This window comes from Panthera pardus, unplaced genomic scaffold (assembly GCF_024362965.1).
Source record: "Panthera pardus isolate Hobbes unplaced genomic scaffold, ASM2436296v1 HiC_scaffold_25, whole genome shotgun sequence".
Lineage (NCBI taxonomy): Eukaryota > Metazoa > Chordata > Mammalia > Carnivora > Felidae > Panthera > Panthera pardus.
Genome location: NW_026526821.1, coordinates 12,920,459 through 12,945,400, shown reverse-complemented (window position 1 = coordinate 12,945,400; position 24,942 = coordinate 12,920,459). Strand labels below are relative to the sequence as shown.

The 24,942-nt window shown below is 55.0% G+C and overlaps 1 protein-coding gene across 1 annotated transcript in view; it reads right to left on the bottom strand.

Annotated features, from left to right (window-relative positions):
* PREX1 (phosphatidylinositol-3,4,5-trisphosphate dependent Rac exchange factor 1) overlaps positions 1 to 24,942 on the bottom strand; it is a 184,921-nt gene that overhangs the window by 16,046 nt on the left and 143,933 nt on the right. Inside the window, exons 15-29 of the mRNA XM_019458211.2 lie at positions 23,678 to 23,750; positions 18,738 to 18,880; positions 17,025 to 17,117; positions 15,353 to 15,501; positions 13,558 to 13,643; positions 11,848 to 11,984; positions 11,051 to 11,144; positions 8,177 to 8,364; positions 7,763 to 7,921; positions 6,892 to 7,102; positions 6,187 to 6,463; positions 3,572 to 3,778; positions 2,227 to 2,315; positions 858 to 940; positions 648 to 738 (exon numbers count right to left, since the gene is read on the bottom strand). Coding sequence (XP_019313756.2) covers positions 648 to 738; positions 858 to 940; positions 2,227 to 2,315; positions 3,572 to 3,778; positions 6,187 to 6,463; positions 6,892 to 7,102; positions 7,763 to 7,921; positions 8,177 to 8,364; positions 11,051 to 11,144; positions 11,848 to 11,984; positions 13,558 to 13,643; positions 15,353 to 15,501; positions 17,025 to 17,117; positions 18,738 to 18,880; positions 23,678 to 23,750 — 2,080 coding nt within the window. The remainder of the gene's footprint in view (positions 1 to 647; positions 739 to 857; positions 941 to 2,226; positions 2,316 to 3,571; positions 3,779 to 6,186; positions 6,464 to 6,891; positions 7,103 to 7,762; positions 7,922 to 8,176; positions 8,365 to 11,050; positions 11,145 to 11,847; positions 11,985 to 13,557; positions 13,644 to 15,352; positions 15,502 to 17,024; positions 17,118 to 18,737; positions 18,881 to 23,677; positions 23,751 to 24,942) is intronic.

Sequence of the window (24,942 nt, the reverse complement as noted above, 5' to 3'; positions counted from 1 at the left end):
ACCGGGCTCTGTGCCGACAGCACGGATCCTGCTTGCGATTCTCTCCCCCCGTCTGTCCCTCCCCTGCACACTCTCGGTCTCAAAAATAAACAAACATTTTAAAAAATAAATAAAAGGGAAATACTTTTCCAAAAAATGCATGTCAATAATAATAAAGACAGTATGGTGTTTAAACTTGTGAACGTGTAGGTAGGATCTGTGAGCACGGTCTAAGATGATGCAGGTGGGGACTGGGTGCGTGAAGCATGGCAAACTGCACCAGTCCTTCCTCTCATGTTACGAATGGGCAGGTGGAGGCCCAGAGAGGCTCAGGGACCAGCCCAGGGGTCCGCAAACTTTTTCTGCCAAGAGCCAGAAAGGAACCGTTTCAGGCTTTGCGAGGCATACGGCCTCTGTTACACACAGTCTCTGTCTTTATTTTTACAACTCTTCGTTAAAAACAAAACAAAAAGTCATGCGCAGCTCACAAAAACAAAGCAGGCTGTGGTGGATGTGGCCCAGGGGCTGAGCCTGCTGAAGGTTCAGAGCCAGGGGGCAGGAGAGGGACGAAGCGGGGACTCTGACCCAGGTGTCCCGCCCCCGCAGCACGTGGTCTCCCTGTTCGGTGCCAGACACCCTTCCCAGCCCAGGGGCTCCTCTCTGCTCACCTTGCAGGCTGTGGTCCATGGGGAAATGCTTGGTCTCTTCAAAAGCTCTGCTCATGACTGGCCCCTTGAGGAGTGTGTGGATGGAGTCCACCTGGGAGGCAGGAAGTTCCGGGTCAGTCTGGCCCCTGCCCCAGCTCCTGGCTTATCTGTCCTCACTAGGGGTGATGGGAGGAACCCAAGGTCAGGCCAGGGGTGGGACAAAGGTCCTACCTGGTTAAAGAGATGCTCCAGACAACCGTGAAGCTTGTCCTGCTTGTCTGACGGGATCCGCATGTCACAGGGCAGCTCGTCTCCTGGAAGAAGGAAGAAGCCGTGGCCGTCAACCATTCCCGCCCCATCCACACCTTTCCAACCGCTTTCCCAAGAAGGCGGTATAGCAGCAGAGCTCCAAAACCCAAGGCGGGTTTGGAGTCTGATAGACTCAGATCCTGGCTGTGTGGCACTGGGCAACTCACTTGACCTCTCTGAGCCTCAGTTTCTTCATCTGCAAAACAGACAATAGCAACTCAAGTATCAGTATCACACAACGGCAACAAGCCACTGCTGTTATTCTGTTCTGCAGAGAAGGAGACAGGGGGCCAGACCAAAGGAAGTGGATCCCAAGTCCCCAGATTCATCCCCCGGCTGCTTCAGTTAAACCAGCTGCCACATGCAAGCTCCCGCCTAAAACCTCCCCAGGGACACTTTCTGCGGCTAAACATCTCATGTGATGAAACATTTATCTCAAGTTCAGCAATATCGTCAAATTTACTTGAGCTTCTTTTCTTTCTTCTTCTGTTAAGCTGAAGTGTAATTAAAATTAAACTTTTGTGCATAGACCAGCTCTGGAAGAGCACAGAAGACAGCAGGGACAGTGGGAGACTGGGAACCAGGGGCCGGGTGACAAGGACGGGAGAGAGCCTTGTCATCACCCACCCTCTGGTGCCTTCTGAAACAGGAACCAGATGGGTGTGTGACCTGTTCACAAAATAAAAATCGTGAGGGCTAAGATGAACTAAAATAAAAACGACCTTCAGTCTTTCAGCAAAAGCTCTGAGTACAGTCTCATCTAACCTATAAACTATTATTTATGTGTGTGTGTCCATCCGGCCATCCATCCACCTGTCCATGTGTGAAGAAATACGTGCTCACTGATGATCTCCAAATACCATTGATGGTCACTTCTGGGGGGCGGGGGGGGGGGTGCCTCTAACTTACTTCCATGAACTTCTTTTGATGAACTTTTGTGGGTCATTTGAAAGGTTGGTTTGAGCATGTGTCATTTCTATGGAGACCATCAGGTCCCCCTACTTGAGTGACCTCAGAGCGGCCATCATAATCTGTCACTGCATCATGAATGCTTCATGCGTTCTGTGTCTGTGACATTCATGGAGAACGTCTGCTCCAGGGGCACTAGGGTCTTTGTCTTTCCATTCACTGTGGATGTCCCAGAACCCAATAGGTGCTCAATAAACAGACGCTGGCTAAGGGAACGGAAGGAAATACACTACCACGCTATGCAAAATAATATGAAATCTAATAAAATAAAACGAAACAAAATCCCGGCGGAGAGATCGCTCCCCTGGAGCACTGCACTCACCAGACCCCATCTCGTCACTGCCCAGGTAGGAGCTGTTACTTCTCACGCTGGTGTAGGACAGGACAGAGTCCCGGTTGCTGTTACATTCACTGCAGAGGAGCAGAGAGGAAGGGCGGAGTCACCCTCCAGACCACACCTTCTGGTCCCAGCTCCCCGAACCCACTTGCCAGAGTGTAAACAAAACCCTGGGCCCCTCGACCACCGGTGCCAGAGCCGGGGGAAGACCGTTCTGGTGGGTTTTCCGTGTCTGACGGTGGGGAAACACGTGTAGGCCCCAGCACAAAAACATAGCAACAGCAGGAGGACGGGGAATCGTGTCCATCTGTATGCCACGTCTGTCACTCCTCCCGTGGGACAGCCTTGTCCCTGGACACCCCTGCAGGTGCCACACCTGGCCCACGCAGCTCCACGTCCCCTCCCCAGCCCGGCTACAACCTCGCGAGGGCGGAGAGAATCCCAGGAGCTCAGAAGATACCGGGAAATGAAAAAACCACAGTCCTGAATTCTTTCCTTCACCTGTTTGACAACTAAAGGAACAAACCAGAGGACCCAAAAACGTAAGAATGAAAATCCTGGACAACGGACATGAGGCTCCAGGGACACAAAGTGCCCAGTTAGGCAGAAACACAACCAGTGGATCCCTGGAGACGGAAAGAATATGAACGAGGACGGAGGCGAAGGGTTTTCTGGGGAAATCCCACCGGTTCTGTGTCTTCTGAAGCACCTCTAAGATTCCACTTTCCTCGCAACGGCCAATCGTTACACAACCTTTCACTGGAGACCACAGTGCTCATTCGCACGAGGTAAGAAATTCCATTTTCCCGCTGTACGGCTTATGATAGGAAACTAAGTTTGCAGTCTTACTTAATTAACCCTCTAATTAGGACTTCGCTGATCTGGTTATAAGTAACTTCACCAGTAGAAAAACCATTCGGATTCTCTCAGAGTTAGGAGGGGGGAAAAAAAAAAAAACAACTAGTATCTCCCTCCTTGGATCAAGTAAAAATAAACGGTGTTTATTGCAGAAACCATATGTCTCACGTTGAGTTTTAAAACACACCGCAGACTTTGACGTTTTCTTTGCCCACATTTTGTCAACAAGCGCAGAGCAGAACGGAGGCAGAACAGGTGGACGGAGACCCCGGGGGGCCAGGCCCTGAGACGCTGGCCTCGGGGAGGAGAGCCAAAAGGGGTGTCAGGGATGGCCCCCCCCAGAACCGAACGGGTGAGAACCGTGCCCTCTCCCACCGCTTCCTGGCCAATGTCCCGCCGATTCCGACTTCCCACGGATCAGTGCACATCACACCCCACGCGGTCCCCCCACGATGCCCACGGCTGTCCCCACCTGTAGGAGTCGCGGTAGCTCATGGTGTCATGGCCTGAGTCCTCCTGATCTTCCTCAGACACCTTGAAGCAAACCTTCTTGATGCCCCCGTGGTCGGCCCTGTCCATCTCGCTCTCCTCGCTGACCAGCGGGGGGGATGAGGCCTCCTCAGCTACAGGGGGATCACAAGAGCCCCTGGAGGGGGGCTCTGTGATGGTGGACAGCAACCTGTTGGGGCGGAGGATGTAAGCCTAAGGGCGCAGGCCCACGGCCTCACCTGCCTCCACGGAGGCCCCAGGTAAGGCCCTGACCCCTGGCCTCACCTTTGACCCTAAGCACAGACAGCCATCAACTGCTCCCCACCCCTTCCCTGAAAATCTCGCCAGTAACTCTGCAGATACACATCCACTGCCCTGCCTGCAGGGGGCGTGAGATACGGCGGGCGGGGGGCGGTCTTTATTTTCCATGGGGAAGCCAGAGAAGGCTCAAGAGCCCAGAACAGGACTGGGAAACTGAGCATGAAAGGCCCAGAGAGCCAACCTCTTCGACTCAACTCTGCTGCTTTGGTGGGAAAGCGCCACAGACGAGACGCAAACAAATGGGTACGGCTGCATTCCAATAAAACTTTATTCAAAAAAACGAGCAGTGGGGCGCCTGGTGGTTCAGTCGGTGAAGCGTCTAATGTTGGCTCAGCTCGTGATCTCGTGCTCGTGAGTCCGAGCACCACACTGGGCTCTGTGCTGACAGCTCGGAGCCTGGAGCCTGCCTCAAGATTCCCTCTCTCTCTCAAAACTAAATCAACATTTAAATGAATAAATAAATAAATAAATAAATAAATAAATAACAAGGAGTGGGCTGGGCTAGATTTGGCCCACAGGCCATAGTCTGTCAGTCTCTGGCACAGAATATAATGGCTAAGAGTATACAGTTTTAAATCAGGCTCCAGGACCATTTCCTAGCTCAGAGACCTAAGGCGACTATTTCACCTGTCTGAGACTCAATTTCCTCATCTGTAGAATGGAGTAATGTCAGTATCTATGTGCTAGGCTGCTGTAAAGATTAAGGGACTTAAAATATGTAACATGCTTAGAAAAGCCTCTGGCACCTTACAAGTGATCATTAAACCCTGGCTGATATAATCCTACTCCAAGTCAATTAAGGCCAGTATTATGAATAGCCCCATGTTACAGGTGAGGAAACCGAGGTTCAGAGAGGTTAAGTGACTAAGTCACACGGCTATTAAGTGACGGGGCCAGGATTCAAACCCGTGCCCCCTATCTCCAGACCCTACGCTCTTTTTCCTTTATCATGGACGATTTCCAACATACACAAAAGCCGGAGGAACAGTACGATAAACCCAGGTACCCAGCGGCTAGCCATGACAATGGCAACTCAGGGGCCACCTTTGTTTCCTCAGTCTTTCCCACGGCTTTTGCTTTCGCTGGAGTATTTAAAGTAAATCTAAGGTGTCATATAATTTCCCCCATAAATACTTCCATATGCGTCTCTAACACAGAAGGACTTTCTTTTAAAGCAACGTTCTCAACTACCCCCCACCCCTCGGAAACATGTAACAATTTGGCATACTTCCTGAAGGGCAAACATTTAGCAATGTCCAGAAACATTTCTATTTGTCACAAGTGAAGTGGGGGACAAGGGTGGGGGCACTATTGGCCTCCAATGCGTACAGAGCAGAGATGCCCCTAAATATTTTACAGCACACGGAACAGCCCCACGAAAAGAATAATCTGGCCCGAGATGTGAACAGTGTCAAGGCTGAGAAACCCTTTTCTAAGCACAACCAGACTATCATCGAACCTAACAGAATTTCTAATTCCTTAACACCATCTAGTACCATCCACATTCAAATGTCCCCAATAGCGTCTCTTCACAGGTGGTGTGCTAAAAACAGAATCCCGACCGGGTCCAGACGCTGTCTGGCTGACGTGTGTCTCAAGTCTCTCCTCCTCTTCCTCCCTGTACCCGCTCCCCCCCACCGCCACCATTTATGTGTTAAAGACACTGGGTCACTTGTCTAGAATCACCCACCCTATGGATCTGGCCACCCGCATCTCCAAAACACCACCCCACCATCCTCTATCCCCCACGTCCTGTCACTGAGTAGTGAGATCTAGATGTCGATGGGACGACAGTGCATTTCCATGGGGTGTCCTGGGGCATTAACGCCAGAAGAGGCGCCTCCAGCTATCTCTCTTTCTGCCGTGTCAAAAGTATAAAGTTCCCCCAAAGCCTTTCTCCAAATAGTGCCAGCCTCTACTAACGACTGCTGCCCACATCCATTATTTTATTAGAGCAGCGGCTCTCAATGGCGGGGCGGGGCGGGGGGGACCAAGGCGGCAACTGGTGGGGCAGAAGTCCAGGCCACACAGGGTGGGTAGGGAGGTCTGCCCCCCAAGGGGCATTTGGCAACGTCTGAGAACACGTTTGGTTGTCACAGCCGTGAAACAGGCGTGCCGTGAGCATCTTCGTGAACAGAGACCAGGGGCATTGCCGAATAGCCTGTAACGTCCCCCACCGCCCCCCGCTACGGTTCTCTCGCCCACAACGTCGATGCTGCTGAGCCGGCGAACCCTGACTCCAGGCTCCCTGCCCTCTTCCCTCGGGGCCGGGCTCACCTGTTGATCTGGGTGACATACTGCTTCATTTCCTTCAGTGCTACGTCCAGTTTGGTAAAGAGCTGCAGGTACGCATCCTGGGTCTCCCGGTCCTCCTGCTTCAGTAAGAAGCTCAGGCCCCGGTCCTCCTGGACCGGGGTTCCGTCGGCTGGCCCGAAGCCGCTGTCGTTGAGAACCTGGTGTTGGGGGTCCCCATCCACAGCAGGCAGGCACTTCCAGGATGGGGCAGCCATGGTGGTGATACAGTGTTGGGTGTAGGACATGGGGTTCAGGTGGCCTACGGTGGAGGGAGGGAGGGCTCACTTGGAAAGAGCCTCCAGGCACCCGTAAACCCCTCTGACAGAGACACACAAACCTATTTCAAGAATCCCAATGAGGGAGAAAAATTTCCTGCTAAATATTCCTTTAATCCATCAGATCACTTGGAGAAGAAAGTTTCAGTTTGGTGCTAATATGCTTTTAAGTACCAGGATACTTTTCCTGACTGGAATTACAGACGTGATGGCTGGTACTCCAGCAGCTACTTTATAACATAAGGCATCCTTCAGGATGGAAACCACATGTACAGATGGTGGGGTAGAAGGAACTTGGGTCCCTGATGACTGTGGAGCCACCATCGCAGTCCCAGACTGCTGGCCTCCAGACGGGTTTCTGTTTATGTGTCTATAGATCTGAACACAACCCCTAACAGAGACGTGAGGTTACCTTGCTCTGGGTCAAGGCCGATGAGGGAGGGTTTACGACCAAAACGGATACTGAAGGACCTGCCAACTGAGGGAGTGGTCTTGGGGTAGGACACTTCCATGAGGTTGACATGGCAATTGGTGGGGCAGAAGTCCAGGCCACACAGTGGATGGGGTTCCAGGGGAGCCTGCTTGAAGGGTGGGCTGACCCTGTTCTTCAGCTGGGCTGCAAACTGAGAAAGGTGGGGGGTACAGGGTCATGATTCAGGGGCCTGGGAATTCCGGCCCACCCCCAGCACCCACTCGATCCTAGCCCGGCCCAGACATTCAGAAACTGGACAAAACGCCAACAGCTTCAAGTGGAAAAGCAGATTCCCTTACACTGCCTTTCACTGCATCCAGATGTCAAGGAAGGTGTGGAGAAATCTGAGGCCTTCGCATACCTACCCACATTCATTCCTTCATTTTAGCTGCCCTGAGCTACCCTTGAGGAACCATCTCCCCCCAGTCCACAGTCTGTGAGGGGCAGATAAGGCTTCCCGTCCCTGAAGTGGTTGGTACAGGGGTAGACAAGGGACCCAAGCCAAGCCAGTAAGAGTTCCCATCGAGTTCCTTTTCTACTGGGGTGGCTGAGGTGAGAGCTCCTGGGGACCGTTTTGCCACCACGCGAGAAGGGCCTGCCCCGAGGGTGAAGCCAACACGGGAAAGTAAAGGCACGAGGAGAGAGGCCACACTCTTGTGACGGTGCGGTATCTGTCTGAGCGCCGGGAAACAACCTTGCCTGAAATTCACCTCCGGCCTTTTCAGCGAGTAACAGAAACCGATAGATGCTCCTGTTCGCTTAGTCTGAGCTGGGTTACAGCCCAGGCTGAGACCCTGCGGGGCGCAGGTACCTCCTGGTAGCAGGCGATCCTCTGGCCGATGCTCTCCAGCTTGGTGTCACAGATGTTGCGGAACTCGTAGTGGGACATGGTCTTAATGTTGCTCAGGGCCACGAGCCGCCCGCAGTTCTGCACAAAGACACTGTCATCTTCAGCGAAGGCCTTGAGGATCTGCACAAACACGAACCACTGAGCACTCAGCGTGCAAGCACTTGCCTTGTCATAGCCCTGGGAGACGGAGTCTTTTACTCGCCCACTTTGCAGACGAGTAAGCTAACTCAAGAGGGAAGAACCACTCTCCTAAGTCCCACAGCTACCAGGCGGGGGAGCAGAGACGACAATGCGGGGCCCCAGGCGAACTTGGAGGAAAGGGGAATGAGGCGCTCCGCCCCGCCCCCCGGGGCAGGGCAGCGCGCCCAGCGAGACCTTGGCAGTGAGCCCGAAGCAGCCGCGGGGCTCCACGATCTTCTCCAGCACGTGGCACTTGATGCCTGCAGTGCTCACGTACTCATACACCACGCCATGCTCCAGGTATCCGTTATCCACCGTCAGGCTGACCACAGGGCTGTCCTCATGCAGGCTCAGCTGGGGACCCAGGGACAGCAGGGGGAAGGCTGGAAGCCAAAGGGACCGGTGACCCTGAGGAGGGGGAACCACCCCCAGCCAGCCCTCCCCCGACCCCGCACCACAAACGTTTGTCATCGTCGGACACACGGGACGATGAAGCCCGAGCTGCTGCTCTGCTCACTCTCGCCAGCCTGCTGCCGTTCACCCCTTGTCCTAGGAACCCGCCTTTGTGCCCCACTCCCAGTCTACGTGGCTCAGGAGAGGGAAGCCCTAACCACACCCTTCCTCCCACGCACAGGCCTGGGCGATCAGCGATTCAACGTCCCCTACTCGTAAGGGTTGGTTCAGGAATGAGCATGTGACCCAAGCTAGGCCAATGAAAGTCAAATCTGGGACTTTGGTCGGATCTACAAAGAGAAGGGAACATCCTCTTTTTCGACTGGATTCCAAGCTGCCAGAACCATCGCACGCAGAAAACAGCAAGTAAAAGAGAAACCAACACAGAGGGAGCGCAGCTGAGAACTGGACAAAAACAGAGAGACTGTTCATGAGACTGTACGTAAAACTGGATCGAGCCGGACCTGAAGCTTCCTTGACCCTACTCCCTTCTCAGTTTGCTGAGCCAATGTTTTTGGGTAGACCGGTTTCAGTCCTGATTGACGTGGGCCCGGAGAGTCTAAGTGATTCTTCAGAGGCCACACAGTTAGGTAGTGACATATCTAGACAAGGAAGCAGGCACAAATGGACAGGACTGCTTTCCTTTCCACCCGCTCCAAAGAGCACCTCTCAACACATGTGTCTTACCCCCTCACACTCGTATTATGGCACCGCCCGTCAGTTTTTCTGTCCCCCGTCTGTTTCCCCTCGTGTCAGCACCACGAGGACAGAAACCCGGCCCACCTTGCTCACTCGTGTGTCCCCAGCTCCCAGAACCGGGTATGGCATGTAGCAGGTGCTCCTGCTTGTTGAAAAGGAGAGGAGACATGGTCAGCTCCCCTCGGCACGCGTTGCCGTCATTATCAGGGATCCCCCACACGCTGGGGAAGAAAGCCCACAGCCCTTTCCTCTCAGAGGGCATACACCGGGCTGGGAGCTGCCAGCTGGCCTCTCCTCCCTCCCCGTCAGCCTGTCCCCTCTAGGATCCCTCTGCCAGGCTGTGTGTGCTTCAGCAGTAGGGGGATGGCTCCCCGAACGACCCCATAAACCCTGGTTCTTTGTTGTCCCTGAAGGTACCAGCAGGGAGCCCACAGCCGTCAGACACAGAGGCATCCAAACCCCCTACTCTTCCCACAGCCTCTGCCCCCAGCCCAGCAGAAGTACAGGGCAGAGTCCAAAGAAGCAACTTGAGAGAATGCGTTATTATTCAAACTAAATATTCGTAGGGTGCCTACTATGTGCCAGGCACAGTTCTAGGCTCGGAGGATACGGCAAGGCAGAAAATAAACAAAACCCCTGCCCTCGTGGATCTTCTGCTCTCTAGTAGTGAAAACACCAGACACCCCCTGAGGAGGTGACATGTGAGCCGAGTTGAGAGAGGTGAAGAGCATGAGGTAAGAAGTACCTCTGGAGGAGAGCATTCTATAGCCAGGGAGAACCACAAGTGCAAAGGCCCTGGGGCAGGAGTACATTTGGTATTTAAGAGCAAGAAGCTGGCATGAATGGAGTAGAGAGGGCAAGAGGCAAAGTGCCAAGAGGCCCAGCTGGAAGGCCAGGCTGGAGCTGGAGGAAGAACTTGATCTTTGGAAGGAGCCTCTGGAAGGTTCTGTTCTGTTTTTTGAGAAGAGCCCGCAGGAGGAGAAGTAAGGGAGGACAGGGAGAAGAGCAAGCAGGCTACTGCGGGAGTCCTGGTGAGAAACCATGGTGGCTTATGCCCGGCAGCGATGGAGACAGTCGGAAGCAGTCAGATTCTCGATGCATGAAGAAGGTAGGGCAACAAATCAAGGCGGAGGGAGGGAGGAGAAAGAAAAGAGTCAGGGCGTACTCCAAAGTTTGGGGCCTTAGAATCTGGAAGGCTGGGGTAGGACGCTTAGGGGAGAACCAGGCTTCAGGGGAAGGGTGGCCCATGCTAAGGGCACAGTGCCTGATGGGCATCCCAGGGACAGCTGGCAGAAAGACAGGTCTGGAGTCCAGGGCTGAGGCTGGGCTAGAGAGATAAAGATGGGAACCTGGGGCAGACAGAATACTGGCCCCTGAAAGATGCCCGTGTCCTAACCCCCGGAGCCCGGAGGTATGCTGTTACATGGCAAGGGGGGCCACGGCTGCAGATGGAATTAAGTTTGCTAAACAACTGACTTTACCATAAGGCAAAATCCAGATGATCCCCTGTGACCACAAGGCCCCTAAGTGGATATGGAGGCAGAAAAGTCAGAATTACAGAGAGGGCAGAGTGAGGGGGACTCAGACCAACATCGCCGGCTCTGAAGATAGAGGAAAGGACCACGTGCCAAGGCTTGCAGGCAGCTTCTAGAAACTGAAAGAGGCGAGTAAATGAATTCCCCCGCCCAGAGCCCCAGAAAGGAACACAGCTCTGCTGACACCTGACAGATGGCCCGGCGAGACTCACTTTGGACCTCTGGCCTCCAGTAACTGAAATGACAAACGCATGTTCTAAGCCACAGGTTTGTGGTACTTTGTGAAAGCTGCAATCAGAATGTGATACGAGCCAATGGCACCAGAAGAGGACCGGTCGGTCCCCTCCGGGGTCTCTACCACACTGCCCGCCCGTCCCGTTACCTGAGTCGGGCTGGGGGTCCTCGCCGGGGGCCTCCTGGCTGTCTCGGGCCTCCTGGGCATCCTCGTGGGTGTGATAGACCCACTGGTACAGACCCTGCCAGGAGAGCAGAGTAAGAGGGAGGCCACGACACCAGGAGCCCAAGGAGGAAGGGACGGGGCGAAGGGCAAACCATTCCCCGACTCCAAAGCCCAGGCTTCTAGACTGCCGGTGACGTCACCTGTGGAAAGTCCTCTAAGACTTTGCTCTGTAACCTTCCTGAGGGGAGCTCCACTCATGCTCGACCCCCACCCTCTAGAGTCTGTGCTCCCTACAGAAGCCAGGGGAGGAGGGAGCCTTTGAAAATGTAGGTCAGACCCATGGGAGCAGAAACCTTGTCTCTCCTGCAGCCCCAGGGCCTACAAACATGCCAGGCACATCGTGCGGTCAATACACCCTTACTGGATGAACCAGTGAATGAACACCCTCCCCGGGACCCCGGCCTCCAACCCAACTATAGCATCAACTTTTCCCATCAACTCTTTGCCCAACATGCCTATGCAGTGAGAAGAGAGGGTCTGATCACACCCATGGGTGGAAACCGAGACCCCGAGTTGTCAGGGCCCAGCCCCCCGGGTTCAGGGAGACAGAGCAGGCACAGGGCCCACACCCAGGTCAGCCTTGCAAGGCAGGCAGCCCCCTCCCCCACCCAAAACGCTGTGGTGCCTTCAGGCCTCTCCCCACAGAAGGCAGGAGGCCCGCAGCCCCCGACCCCGCTGAGCAGGGCTTCCCTGATCCCCTTGGCTGCTGGATGCCTCACCAGAGCCTCTTCCCCGCGGCCCCGGAACGCCTGGAAGTGCTCCAGGACCTCCAGCGCACTGTCGTTCAGCACGTTGTTGCCGTTGACCTTCAGGATGCACTGGCCGGCACAGAGCCCTGCGGCCGCAGCCTCGGAGCCTAAGGGGACAGGAGTGTTTGTGGCACACCCTAGGCGGAGAGAGCCCGGGGCGGCGGCAGGCAAGGGCAAGTGACCCGAGGAACACCGTCCCCCACCCCGCCCACCACCCCAACCCCCCAAACACATCCCCAGACATTCCAGCCCCGGCCCTCCACCCTAGAGCCACTCTCCAACCCAGTCCAGGAGGCAGGACAGGGACCGGCACTCCCGTTTCGCAGAAGAAACTGAGGCTCAGAGAAGTAGCAGCTAGCCCAAGCTCACACGGCAAGGAAGGCTGGATTGGAACCCAGGTACGTTTCCCTCAGAGCTTCATCTCCTTCAGAATCCCTCTATGACCTGTGATACTATGACGGGATCAGCCCCATTGCGCAGACAGGAAACAAAAGGCTCAGAGAGGCAGAGTCACTTTCTCAAGGTCCCTTGGCTAGGAGAAGCCAGGATTCGAACCCAGGTTTACCAGACTTCAAGGGCATGTTTTCTCGGCTATACCCATGACTCCCAAACTACAGCTCTCGGCCCCCAGGGTTTTGTGTGGTTAATAAGAAGAGTCTTGCGCCCGGGTGGCTCAGCTGGTTGAGCATCCGACTTCAGCTCAGGTCATGATCTCAGTTTGTGGGTTCGAACCCTGCGTCAGGTTCTGTGCTGAGAGCTCAGAGCCTGGAGTCTGCTTTGGATTCTGTGTCTCCCTTGCTGCTCCTTCCCTACTCATGCTCTGTCTCTCTCTGTCTCTCAAAAAGTAAAATAAAAACGTTAAAAAAAAAATAAAAGTGGAGTCCTTAGGTGCAAAAAGGGTTAGGAGTCCAGAACCTCAGACCTATCTGGTTTCATCTCCAAGAGAGAGCAACCCCTTAAACTGCATGTAAGGAGAAGGCAACGTGAAGCAGGGGTCTCTAACTGTCAGCCCACGGGCTGGATCTGGTCACAGGGGTCTCTAACTGGGCTGGGTCTGGCTACAGGTGTCTCTAATTGGGCTAGATTTGGCCACAGGGGTCTCTAACTGTTGGCCCACGGGCTGGATCTGGCCACAGAAGTGTGGCCAAACTTCACATTTCTGGCTTCCCTTAAAAACTCAAGTCTGGCAAGAATGGCCCCACATTCCTCCATGGCAATAATGAGCCTGAGCTGAGGAAAAACTGCCCCCTTTTAAAGTGAGCATGTCTCGGGGCACCTGGGTGGCTCAGTCGGTTAAGCGTCCGACTTCGGCTCAGGTCATGATCTCACAGCTCATGAGTTTGAGCCCCGCGTCGGGCTCTGTGCTGACAGCTCAGGACCCTGTTTCGGATTCTGTGTCCCCCTCTCTCCCTGACCCTCCTCCGCTCATGCTCTGCCTCTCTCCGTCTCAAAAATAAATATAGTGAGCATTTCTGTCTTCACCTTGCCACAGTCCCCCCCCCACCCCACCCCCATTGCCTATGCCTTCCTCTCAGTTAGTTATCCACCTGTGCCCCCCTGAACCCCATGCCGTAAGTGCTGGTGAGGCACAGGCCTCGTGGTAACGGTTTGGAGGCCTCAATTCCTGCCACACACACAGACCAGGCCCCCAAAGCCCCCTTCTCTGTCTGTGAGGCTCACCTCTGCCCACGGCATAGACATACGGCGGGGCGGCTCCACGGATCTGGAAGCACAGAGCCTCTGGGTGGTCGGGAACTTTGATGATCCTGCACCAGGCAGCAGCAGCCATAAGGAAAAGCAGTATTACTCCCAACAGCCCAGGGGACCACGCTGGGAGACCTCTGCCTCCCAGACTTTTGGGAAATCCAGCCCAAAGTAGTAGCAATGCCAGGCTGTCAGCAACCGAAGATAAAGAAAAACCTCACTGAACCACAGCCCGTGTCTCCAGGGTCTCCGGTTCCTCAGAACCACCTGGCCCGCCCTTAGAGATTCAATCCACGCACAGAAATTCCAGAGCGCCCTCCTACACCTTCTCTGTCACTCTCTCAGTGAGAGGAGGCTTCTCGGTGGTGATCAGACCAGCACCACAGGCAGCGAATATTTTGTTCAGCAGATGGGAGGGTGAGAAGGGACCCAGAAGATCTTGGTGCCGACTCTAGAAAAATGCCCACACGTGTCCCCTAGGGAACAGTTTGAAAGGCCAGGTCTTGGCCATTCCGCAGGTGGAACATCAGAGAAGAGCGAGTGGCACCTGCCCAGGGCTGCACGAGGGATGACATTAATCCAGCGGCTTCGAGGCAGCTGTCTGCTTCTCCGTCAAGGGCATGTCTCCAACAATGGGCCTCAGGATCCTCCTCCCATCCCCCACCCCACACCACCTGCCGGAGAAAAAACCATCTAGGGAGCCGGTTCTCAAACCCCAGGCATTTCCAGAACTTTAAGCAGGCACGTTCCCCTGGGTGATTTCTGCCACTTTCACATACCAAACTATCAATCATTTTCCCTAAACTGGCTTGCCTTCTCACTGAAATAATCTTATTTAAAACTTTCCATCACTCCCGTCAATAGGAAACCGGGAGCATTTGCCTTAAATAGAAGAGAGAAATGAAAACCAAGAGCACAATTTTTAAAATAGAAAATGCTTCTCCCTGCACCTATATCTGGCATCCAACCACTGCCACGCTGGGCCGGGCTGGGCCATCAGCCTCCTTGCCTCTGCCCTGCTTCCGCCTTTACCGCTGACCATCTAGTCTCCACCTCCAGAACCTATGTCCCGTCATGCCTTGCCTCTGCTCAGAACCTTCCAGTGGCTCCTTGGTCCTTACCATGGGCACAAGGTCCTACAAGGCCTGGCTTCCACGGTCTGGTGGATCTCACCACCCACCCCTCCCTCCCACTCACTCTGCTCCACCCCATCAGCTTCTTCGCTGCTCCTCAAAGACACAAGCCACAGTTCCACCGCAGGACCTTGGCACTGGCTATCTCCTCTGCCCGGAACCCTCCTCCTCCAGAAGTTCTCTTGACTCCCTCCCTTACCTCCTCGGGTCTGCCCTCAGCTCACGGTGGCATCTCTCTGACCACCACCTTCCACACAGCCGTCGCCTTTCCCAGCTGTATAGACTGGCCCAAACTTACTACCACCTGGTTCAGGAGGTCTCTCGCTTTTCTTTTGTTTGGTCGTCTGTCTCCTGCTCCACCCTCCAACTAGACTGAGACCTACGAAGGGTATTAACGTGTCCATCTAGACATGGCTGGAGCCCCAGAGCCTGAAACGCCACTCGGTACACAGTGGGCGCTCGAGAACATCTGTTGGACGGATTAAAGCAGCAACGTCGTGAGACACGCCTGTGGAATGAGCCCCATCCTCGGGGAACCAGGACGGCTCACCCCCCTCCACCGCCACCCCTGGCAGGCAGTCAGTGCCCCAGCCTCAGAGGGAGACTGGCCCCGCACACCCCACCGCGAGGACACTCACTCTTTGGCCTTGGTGGCCACCAGGAGGCGCAGCGGGCGGCGGGAGCAGAAAGACTGGTTGAGGATGGACTCCACCTCGGCAAAGGGCCTCAGGAACACCAGGTCCTCGTTGATGGAGTAGATCTTCCGCCCCACCTGCAGGCCGGCCATCTAGGCGGGGGGAGACACCCACACCAGGTCACCAGCCTCCTCCCCGGCCAAGGAACCCTGACTGCGTGCGGGCAGCACAGAGCCAGGCCCGGGGACCCAGCGGGACCCGACTGAGCCCACCGGGGCAGCCCCGCTCCCCGCTGTGGCAAGCAGGTCGGCGGCCGGTGAGACGAGGTCCCGGCCAACGAGCTCTGAAGGGAAGGCTGCCGCAGGCACCACAGGAAAGACATCTTTCCTTGAGGAGAAACCGCGGTGGCCGGTCCCCTGCTTCCCACCTGCCGTGTGGGGACACAGGGCATCGAACTGGGGCAGCCACCCACCCTGTGCCGGGAAACTCAGAGGTGTTGACCCCGAACCAAGACCCCCAGTCACCTCCTTCTAACCGTTACGTCAGGGCTCCCTGTAACCAGAAACGCTCCCCAGGGGTTCAAGGACACAAGCGCAGCGCCTGGGTGACACGTGCCTCTCCCCACCCACCTCCACACGCCCCGGAACGGCTCAGGGGACGGGGGCCGAATCCCTGGCCTGCCAGACTCTCTCCCCTCCCTCCTCTACATGTCGCGGACATGGCAGAGCCACCGACGTGCCCTGGGCAAGCCACTGATCGTTAGTTTGTCCATCATCACAGCTGACGCGGAAAACTACCTGATTCAGAAAGCTGCTCTTCTCGTGCACCTCTGCACAAGGCCATGATGGGAGCTGGGGGCGTGCATGCTAGGGATCGGAAGGAGGGAGGGAGAATGGGTAGGTGGATGAGTGGGTGGATGGATGGATGGATGGATGGGAAGGAGGAGGGAGAATGGGTAGGTGGGTGAGTGGGTGGATGGATGGATGGATGGGAAGGAGGAGGGAGAATGGGTAGGTGGGTGAGTGGGTGGATGGATGGACGGATGGATGGGAAGGAGGAGGGAGAATGGGTAGGTGGGTGAGTGGATGGATGGATGGATGGATGGACGGATGGATGGGAAGGAGGGAGGGAGAATGGGTGGGTGGATGGATGGATGGATGGATGGACGGACGGATGGATGGACGGATGGATGGGAAGGAGGGAGGGAGAATGGGTGGGTGCGTGGGTGGGTGGATGGATGGATGAATGGATGGGAACGAGGGAGGGAGAATGGGTAGGTGGATGCATGGATGGACAGATGGATGGGAAGGAGGGAGGGAGAATGGGTGGGTGGGTGGATGGATGGATGGATGGATGGATGGGAAGGAGGGAGGGAGAATGGGTAGGTAGATGGATGGATGGACAGATGGATGGATGGGAAGGAGGGAGTGAGAACGGGTGGGTGGGTGGGTGGGTGGATGGATGGGAGGGAGGAAGAAAGACAGATGGGTAGATGTATGGGTGGGAAGGAGGGAGGGAGGGAGAATGGGTAGGTGGATGGATGGATGGAGCAGGGGGCTCTATCGCGGCTCCCCCAGAGACCGCAGGTAAGCCCGCCCCGGACTCAGTTTCCCCACACAGCAATGAGCAAGGAGGAAGCATCGACACGGCAGGTGGCCCCTCTGAGAAGCCTCACCTCAGCCAGCGAGCCCCTCTGGACCGACTTCACCACCACGGCCTTGTTCTTCTCCTCGATGTCAAAGCCGTAATCTTCCTCCTGGGGCAGGATCTGAGGGCCCAAGGCGAGAGAGACCCAGTGAGGCAGTGGGGGGAGGAGGGGGCTTGCAGCCAGCCCTGCCGTGGCCCCAAGACCAAGGCCCCAGGACCGTGATCCTGCCGGCTCCTTGTGCCCCAGATCTACACGGAGTAGGGGTGCACGGCAGGACAAAGCTATGAACAGCACCCAGTACATGGCAGGTGCCCAACACGTATCTGTCAAGTGAAGACACCATCTGGCTCCCACGTCAGGCTGCTGCATATGTTTTTACTTTTCACTGCCTGGCGCCCCTGTCTCCTCCCAACCTGCAGACCGAGTCCCCTCAGTTATACACCGCCGTCTCCCCATCTGCTGGCAGACTGACATGCTCGGTAAAAATCTGCTGGCTTAACGAATAAAACAGATCCAAAGTTGTCCAGCCACTGAGGACCTGGGGACAGGCCAGGAGTTTAGGGAGGAGCAGTCCCATTGCAGGACGGCAGGAGGTTCGGGAGGTTCGAGGATTCGGTGGTGGTGCGGATGCAGAGAAACGCATTTGTGTGTTCAACAAATACTTGCTGAGCTGCTGCCTATGACATGACCAAGGTACGTTACCGGGCACTAGAAACAGTGTTGAACAAGACAGTTCCTGCCCTGCTGCAGCCGACTGTCTAGTGGGGAAGAAAGACTACAAACAAGTAAGCAAAGAAATACAGAATGCGATGCAGACGGTGTGTGCAGTCTGAATGAAAATAAAGCACTTAAAGTGATAAAAACGTGGCATGGCGGGGGGGAGGGGGCGGAGGAGAGGCTATCTGAGCTGAGACCTGAATGAAATGAGGGACAGAACTTTATGAAGAGTGGAAAAAGTGTTCCAGGCAGAGGGCACAGCATGTGCAAAGGCCCTGAATCAGGCCCACAGGACTAGAGCATAAGAAAGGAGATCAGAGGGAGGGGAGAACACAGGAGATGAAGCTGGAAAGGCAGAGAGAGTCTTGTGAACTGTGAGGAGAGAGTGTGATGGGGAGCACTGGCAGGCTTTATGGTGGGAGAAACGGGAGTTCCCATATTTATGGGGCCCCTGTAAGTACGAAAGGAGAGAAGTTAGGACTTCTCTCTTGTATTAGGCAGACTTCAGCCCCATCTCTGGCTGTGGCAGGAGACCTAATCTGCTGAGCACCTCTCTTGATTGCCTCCTGTGGACCAAGCATGAAGACAGAGGCCGCTAGTTATCAACAGGCAAAAAAGCAGGATTTGGTGGGCGAGGCTGGTGAAAGATCTGAATAGGCTGATAAACGTCCTCCCTCAACTACCAGGATATTTACAGCAAATGCACATGGACAGGGCACCAGCCCAGAAGACCTAAGGCCTCGGATGAGCCATTTCAGGAGGCCAACCTCTCTGCACAATGCTAAGCTGGGACGTGGGGTGGGCAAGGGAATAAGGAAGGAAAAGAAAGGGAGCCAGCAAGCCCAAACTCTTTCTAAAGAAGGTCGTCTTGGCCAGAGAAGTGTCACCAGCCACCACCAAGAATCCCCACATTGGGTGCTCAGAGTTGAGCCCAACTTCTCTAGCCATAATCGGAAGGTCACCCGGCTCCCAGTCTGCAGCCGGGTCTGGGAAGGCTGATGCACACTTGGGCTCTCCTCCTACCAGCAGGCGCTTGGCCAGAATGTTCTCCACCAGCTTGAAGTCATTGCGCAGCTGTTTGTTCTTGCTGCTGGTTCCCTCCATCTCCTCGTCTGCGTGGAAGCGGAAATACTGGGACTCGTCCTTGAACTCACTCTTCTCCAGCACTGCAAACCCACAGACACACAGCACATGGTCAGGCTCACAAGGGAAGGTTTCAGCAACACTTGCCAACTGGCCACTGCGGGCTGGAACCAACCCTTGGGCAAGTTTTCTTTGGCTAGCACAGTGTTTCATTCAACAGAAGCATGTGCCAACACTAACGTATTAGGATATTTCACATAATAGTCTTGCTTTCTGACTTCTCTTGAAAAATCTGAACTTGTCCCATCTGCTGTGAAGACAATATTACAAAGCCATAGTAACAAAAATAGCGTGGAATTATAGCTGAAACAGATAAAGAACCAGCGGAAGAAAACAGAAATCACATAAGAGGATCATGTGTTCATGGAAACTTAGTATATGATAATGATGATCACGTGGAGTATTCCACAGATGATATAGGGGAAAAACTGACTCACAGGGAAAAATAAAAGCAGATCCCTACCTCACACCATATACAACAAAAAACTCCTGATGGATTAAAGACCTAAAAATAAGAACAAGAAAACTAAAGCTCACCAAACAAAATGTAAAATATCTTTGTCCTAGGGTAGAAAGAGTTCACACACAAGACCTCCCAAAAAAGCAATATAATAAAATTAAGAACTTCGGTTCAATAACAAGACCATAGGCAAATGACAGATTCAAAAGTAACATAATGTCTAAAACCAAAAAGGAATAAATATCTACAATATAAAAGAAACCACCAAATCAACCAGAGAAAGCTGTAAAACATAGATAAAAATGGGAAAAGAATATGAACAGGCAACTACCAGATGGGGAAACCCAAGCGGGCAGCAAGTAGATGAAAAGGAGTCCAGCCTCACTAACAATCAGAAACAGACCACGATGAGACATTTTAGACTGCAGATTAGCAAACCCTAAAGGCCAAATGTGGCCCGCTATCTCTTTTTATAAATAAAGTTTTATTGGGACACAACCACATCCATTCATTTACGTATGTTATAGGGCTGCTTTTATGTCACAGTGACAGAGCTGAATAACTGCAAAAGGCTGTATGGCCTACAAAGCCTAAAATTTATACTATCCGGCCTATGCAGAAGAAGTTTCCCGATCTCTGCTCTAAAAGACAGAAAATGAATAAAAACAACTGGTAACAACCAGCATGGGATCTGATCCCTGTGGGTTACAGTTGAACTAAGTTACCAGGGCCAGGCACACTTGGATTCATTTACTCCCGGGACAAGGAAGGATCTGCTGCACTCCTCTTACAGGTGGGGGCACTAAGGCCCAGAGAAGGTAACTAAACTGCCCAAGGTCACACAGCAGGTAGGCTCCCCCTTTTCACCACACTGCCCAGCCTGCCCTTTCAGAAAGGGGGAGATCCAGGCTCGGTCTGGTGAAAGCAATTGTCCGAAGTCAGCAGGCCCCCGGAAGAAGGAAAACCGGCTGCCTGAGCTTCACGATGTCCCCGCCATCCCTGAAGGCAGAGGCTGTGTCCCGATTTGGTGGCTACGTGAAAAGCAGCAGAAGGCAATCCTTTCCTTCTCCCTCTTTCCCAGGACATCTAGCTGTTTGTGTCTTTCTCCGGCCACCCCTATTACCTCTTTGGAGAAAGCAGACACACAAATTGCTGCTTTGCCCAGAGCCGGGGGGTAGCCAGGCCCCGGGGGGCCGGCTGGCTTCACCTCCACTGTAAACACGAAGCGGAAAGACTCTGGGAGGTAGGAGGAAGAAGCGTGTTGTGTCTTGGGAGAAATGTTTGGGGAAACAGCTGGAATCTCAGAGTCCAGGAGCTCAGCCAGGTGAGGTCCCCCACTCGCAGATCCAGGTTTCGGTCAAGGCCTCTGGCCGGGTTCGAACCCCTGCTCGGCCCCTGCCCAACTTCACGTCCCCTTAGCCTCTGTGAACCTCTGCTTCCTCATCTATGGGCATCATAACACCACCAGCTTCCAGGGAGTGGGGAATTAGGTGGTGAGCCTCAGTTTCCCTGTATGTGCCTAAGTGAAAGGCTGGACCATCAGCCTCTCAGGGCCCTCCCTGAGGACACCTCAGGGCCCGGGAGCTCAGGGCAGACGCCTCGGGAGGCGCCACATGGGCTGTACCTACACCCTCCGCTCTGCACCCTAACCTGCATTTTGCAGCAGCCACAGCCCTAGGATCTGGCCCCTTCCTATTTTAGCTCATTTCTGAGTTCGTGGCAGGGAACAGGGGAGCAGGGGCCACGCCCTGCAATTTCTCTCCCTGAGGGTGTTGGCATTGCCTGGGAGTCACCCCCCGCAGAATGTCCTCGGCCAGCGGCCTTCCCAGAATAGCAGCTGGGGTGGACCCCTAATTACTCTCACCCACAAATGAGAGGTTCTGCCCAGCTGATTGGTGGGAAGGACGGAGCTGTCAGAGGGCGCCGCGGGGAACAGAGCGGCTTCTGGGAATGAGGGACCTTGGTGACAGGAGCCGATGGACGGGAATGACCCTGGCTGGGCCCAACCTGCCCAGCTCAGCCGGGGAAACAGGCAGCTGGGAGTGTGTCCTAACCCCTAACTGCACAGAGCCATGGGCATGTTGAGCTCAGAGGAGGAGGGGACGACAAGGCCTCCAGGGGAAAGCTGGGGAAACTGAGGCACAGAGAAGGCCAGAGGTTTATTGGGAGTCAGCTGAGTCAGGGCTGGAACCAGGCCTGCTGGCTACAAGACAGGGGAGGCACCTGACGACCTGCCGTCCCACTGGCACATTTCTCATCCTGCCGAAGGGACAGCAAATCCAGCAGCTAGACCAGGAGTGGAAAACTGTGGCCCACTGCCTGTTTCTCTAAATAAAGTTTACTGGCACATAGCCACGCCCACTTAGTTAAGTATTACCTGTAGCTGCTTTAATGCTACACTAGCTGTTAACAGAGGCTCCACGGCCTGCAAAGCCTGAAATATTTACTGTCTGGTCCTTTGCACAGAGAGTTCTCTGACCTCTGAGTTAGAGCATAAAGCAGAAGCTGGAAGGAGGAATGGACAGAAGACCCACCCGAGGCTCACCCCTCCAACTGCAGCGGGCCGCAAGCCACATCATCCCTCCCCTGGAGTATCAGAGTCGCTTGGGCACTGGCCTCTCTCCTTCCGCCCTCAACCCCGCGGGCGCTCTCCACCGCCCTGCAGAGGGATCAAGCACGTGCCTCCCCTGCTCAGAACCCTGCCAGGACTGCCACTGCACTGGAGTCAGAGTCAAAGTGCTCCTCACATGCCCGTGCTGTTCCAGAACACGGACTCCTGTCATTGTTTGATTCACGCACCCGCACCTGCTCATGCACACTAGGCTGTGATCCTAGCAAGGTGCCTGCACCAGCTGGAAAACAGCAGCATGAACAAAACCCAGGGAAGAGGGGAATATTAGTCTAACAGGGAGAGAACAGCCCCATGAAGAAGAGTGAATGAGCTAAGCACCCAGCGAGGAAGGAGAGGAGCCATCCAGGCGGGATGTCTGGGGAAGCCTGGGGAGGTGTGAACCCAGCAGAAACACTGAGTAAGTTGGGGGCTGGGGGGATGAGGCAGGTCGGGCACCCCAGGCAAGGGAAACTGTGAGAGCCAAAGCCACAGGGAGAGTTCTAGAAGTGGGGGTTCTTTGGTGGGAGTTAAAAGTCTACCTGTCCTCCTGAGAGCGTAGGAGCCTCAGGGCTCCCCCGGGGCCAGGAGGAGGGAAGGTCACAGACCCCAGTGGCTGAGCGTGTGGCCTGTAAACCCCGTCCACCTCGGTTCCAATCCCAGCTCTGACTTGCTATGTGACCTTGAGCAAGATTCTTAACTGTCTGGGCTTCCATTTCCTCACTTATAAATAGGGACGATACTAATACCAACATCAAAGGATCATTACAGGATTAGACTAATTAATACATGGGGAGTGCTCAGAAGGAGGCCAGGCACACGAAGTATTAACTTCTGTTTAAATTTGAAATGGAGTCAACAGGACCAATCCCTCCCTCCTTCTCCCCACCTTCCCACCTCAGGATCATCTCAGGACTGCCCGCCCCTCTCCCCGCTTTACGTGCTTCTCCTGTGGAAAGAACAGTGACTTACCTAAGGGGTCAGGCCAGGAAGAGGGGTGCAAATGTCCCGGCTCAGCTCCCTTCCCCTCACACACACTTACAACCTGCCTGTCCTCTGTCCCCACAGACCCCCGTCCTCTCCTCCCCGTGGAAGCCCGTGGGCCAGGCCTGAACGATCCGGCCTCACTGCCCACCCGGAGGCCGCATCCCTTCTAGGAGAGCATAGGAAGCCCACAGTTTTGACCTCAGATCCAATCCATTTTCCAGTCAAGCATTACCAGCCAACCACCCTGGTCCCTACTGAAGCCCTGAGGTGATCTCTCAATCAGGGCAGAAGTGGGAGGGGGAAGGAGGGGGCTTCCTGAGACACCCCAAACCCCCGGCAGCCTCCAGGCCCACACCCAGCATCCAGCCTGGGCTCACCGTGGGCAGGCTGGACAGTCTCCAGCCCACCATGTGCTCTCTCTGGACCTCAGCTCCCCACCCTTCCATAAAACACACCAGGGACCAGAGTCCCTACTAGGTTTTCTATCCCAGGACACACACCCCAGGGGACACCCAGGTGGCTCAGTCGGCTGAGCATCCAACTCTTGGTTTCAGCTCAGGTCACGATCTCAGGGTCGTGGGATCCAGCCCCACATCAGGCTCTGCACCGACAGCATGGAGCCTGCTTGAGATTCTCTCTCTCTCTCCCTCTGCCCCTCTCCCCCCGCCCTCTCTCTCCCTCTGAAATTAAAAAGAAAAAAAAAATCATTTAGCAGGGCAGACCCCCGCCCCCAGGAGGCCGGGCTGAAGGGAGGGGACAGATTACCGTGGTGCATGAAGCCGTTGTTACACAGGCCCACACCGAGCGTCACCGCCTCCTCGCGCGTCTGGCAATCACCCTGGAGCGGAACGAGAAGGGAGGGTGTTAGGTGAACCTTCACTTGAGGGGCTGAGCGAGGCTGCTGAGAAGCCCAACACCACCCTCAGAACGCAGGCTGTACAAGGGCAGGGACTCGTGTCTGTTTTCTGTAAGGGAGCATCACCCAAACAAGTTCGTGGCTACTGTTAATAGTGAAACAAGAAAATTCAGAGTAGCTGGGATAAATACATTGTGTCTTGTGCCACAAACACCACAAGGGAGAGACGGAGATCTCGCGTGTGGCAGACCCTGTCGGTTGCCTAGCAGCAACCCTCTCCCCAACCCCACACTAGTACCGAAACCCTCACGACCGAAGCCGGCCACGCGGCCGTGAACACCCTTGCTCCCCTGCAGCTAGACGTGGCCAGTGAGACAGAAGCAGAGGCTGTTGGTAGAAAGCTCTGGCAAAAACCCTCGGTCCCTGGCCTTCCATTTTCTTCTTCCTGCTTGGAACAAAGAGGGGACGGCTGGAGCTCCTGCAGTCCTCCTAGGCCACAATAGGACTTGGAGGACCAAAACACGCCAAGCATGGCAGGGCAGGAAGAAACACAGAGTGTGGTCCCCAAAGGTCTCGTGAGGCCACCCTGGCAGCTCCAGACCACCCGGCTCTGGGCTCCTCTCACAGCAAAGGAAAATAAACCGCTAGTTTGTATCAGCCTCTGTAGCCGGGATCGACACTAGCCCCAAAGCCCCGTTCCTAACTGAACCAGCTGCAGCCAGGGAGACACCAGGGGATTCTGGAAAATACCTCCCTCCCTGATAAAAGGGAACCATCCCTCCCGTGCCCGGGACACAGTCACGAGAGGGAGCAACGCGTAGGGCTACGGAGCCGACCCGTGGACACTGCTGAGGACGGCGGAACGAAGGACGGAAGGTTCCCGGCAGGTGGCATGGCTGCTACGAGGCACGGTTATCTGCTCGGGCCACCGTCCGGCTGGGTTGTCTGTTCTTGCAAATGAAAACGCTCCTGACTGGCACAGTCCAAGTCTGACTCATCTCAGGGCTTTCCCAAGGAGGGGACGTCCAAGCCCAAATAAGCAGGAACAGACTGTGGCCTCGTGGGCACCACCTCGGGGGCCAACTCTCCCATGTGGAACATCGTCTTGCTGGGACAGCCCCACGAGGTCTTGCACCCACCCCCCCACCACCACCCCCCGCCGACCCAGGCCAGA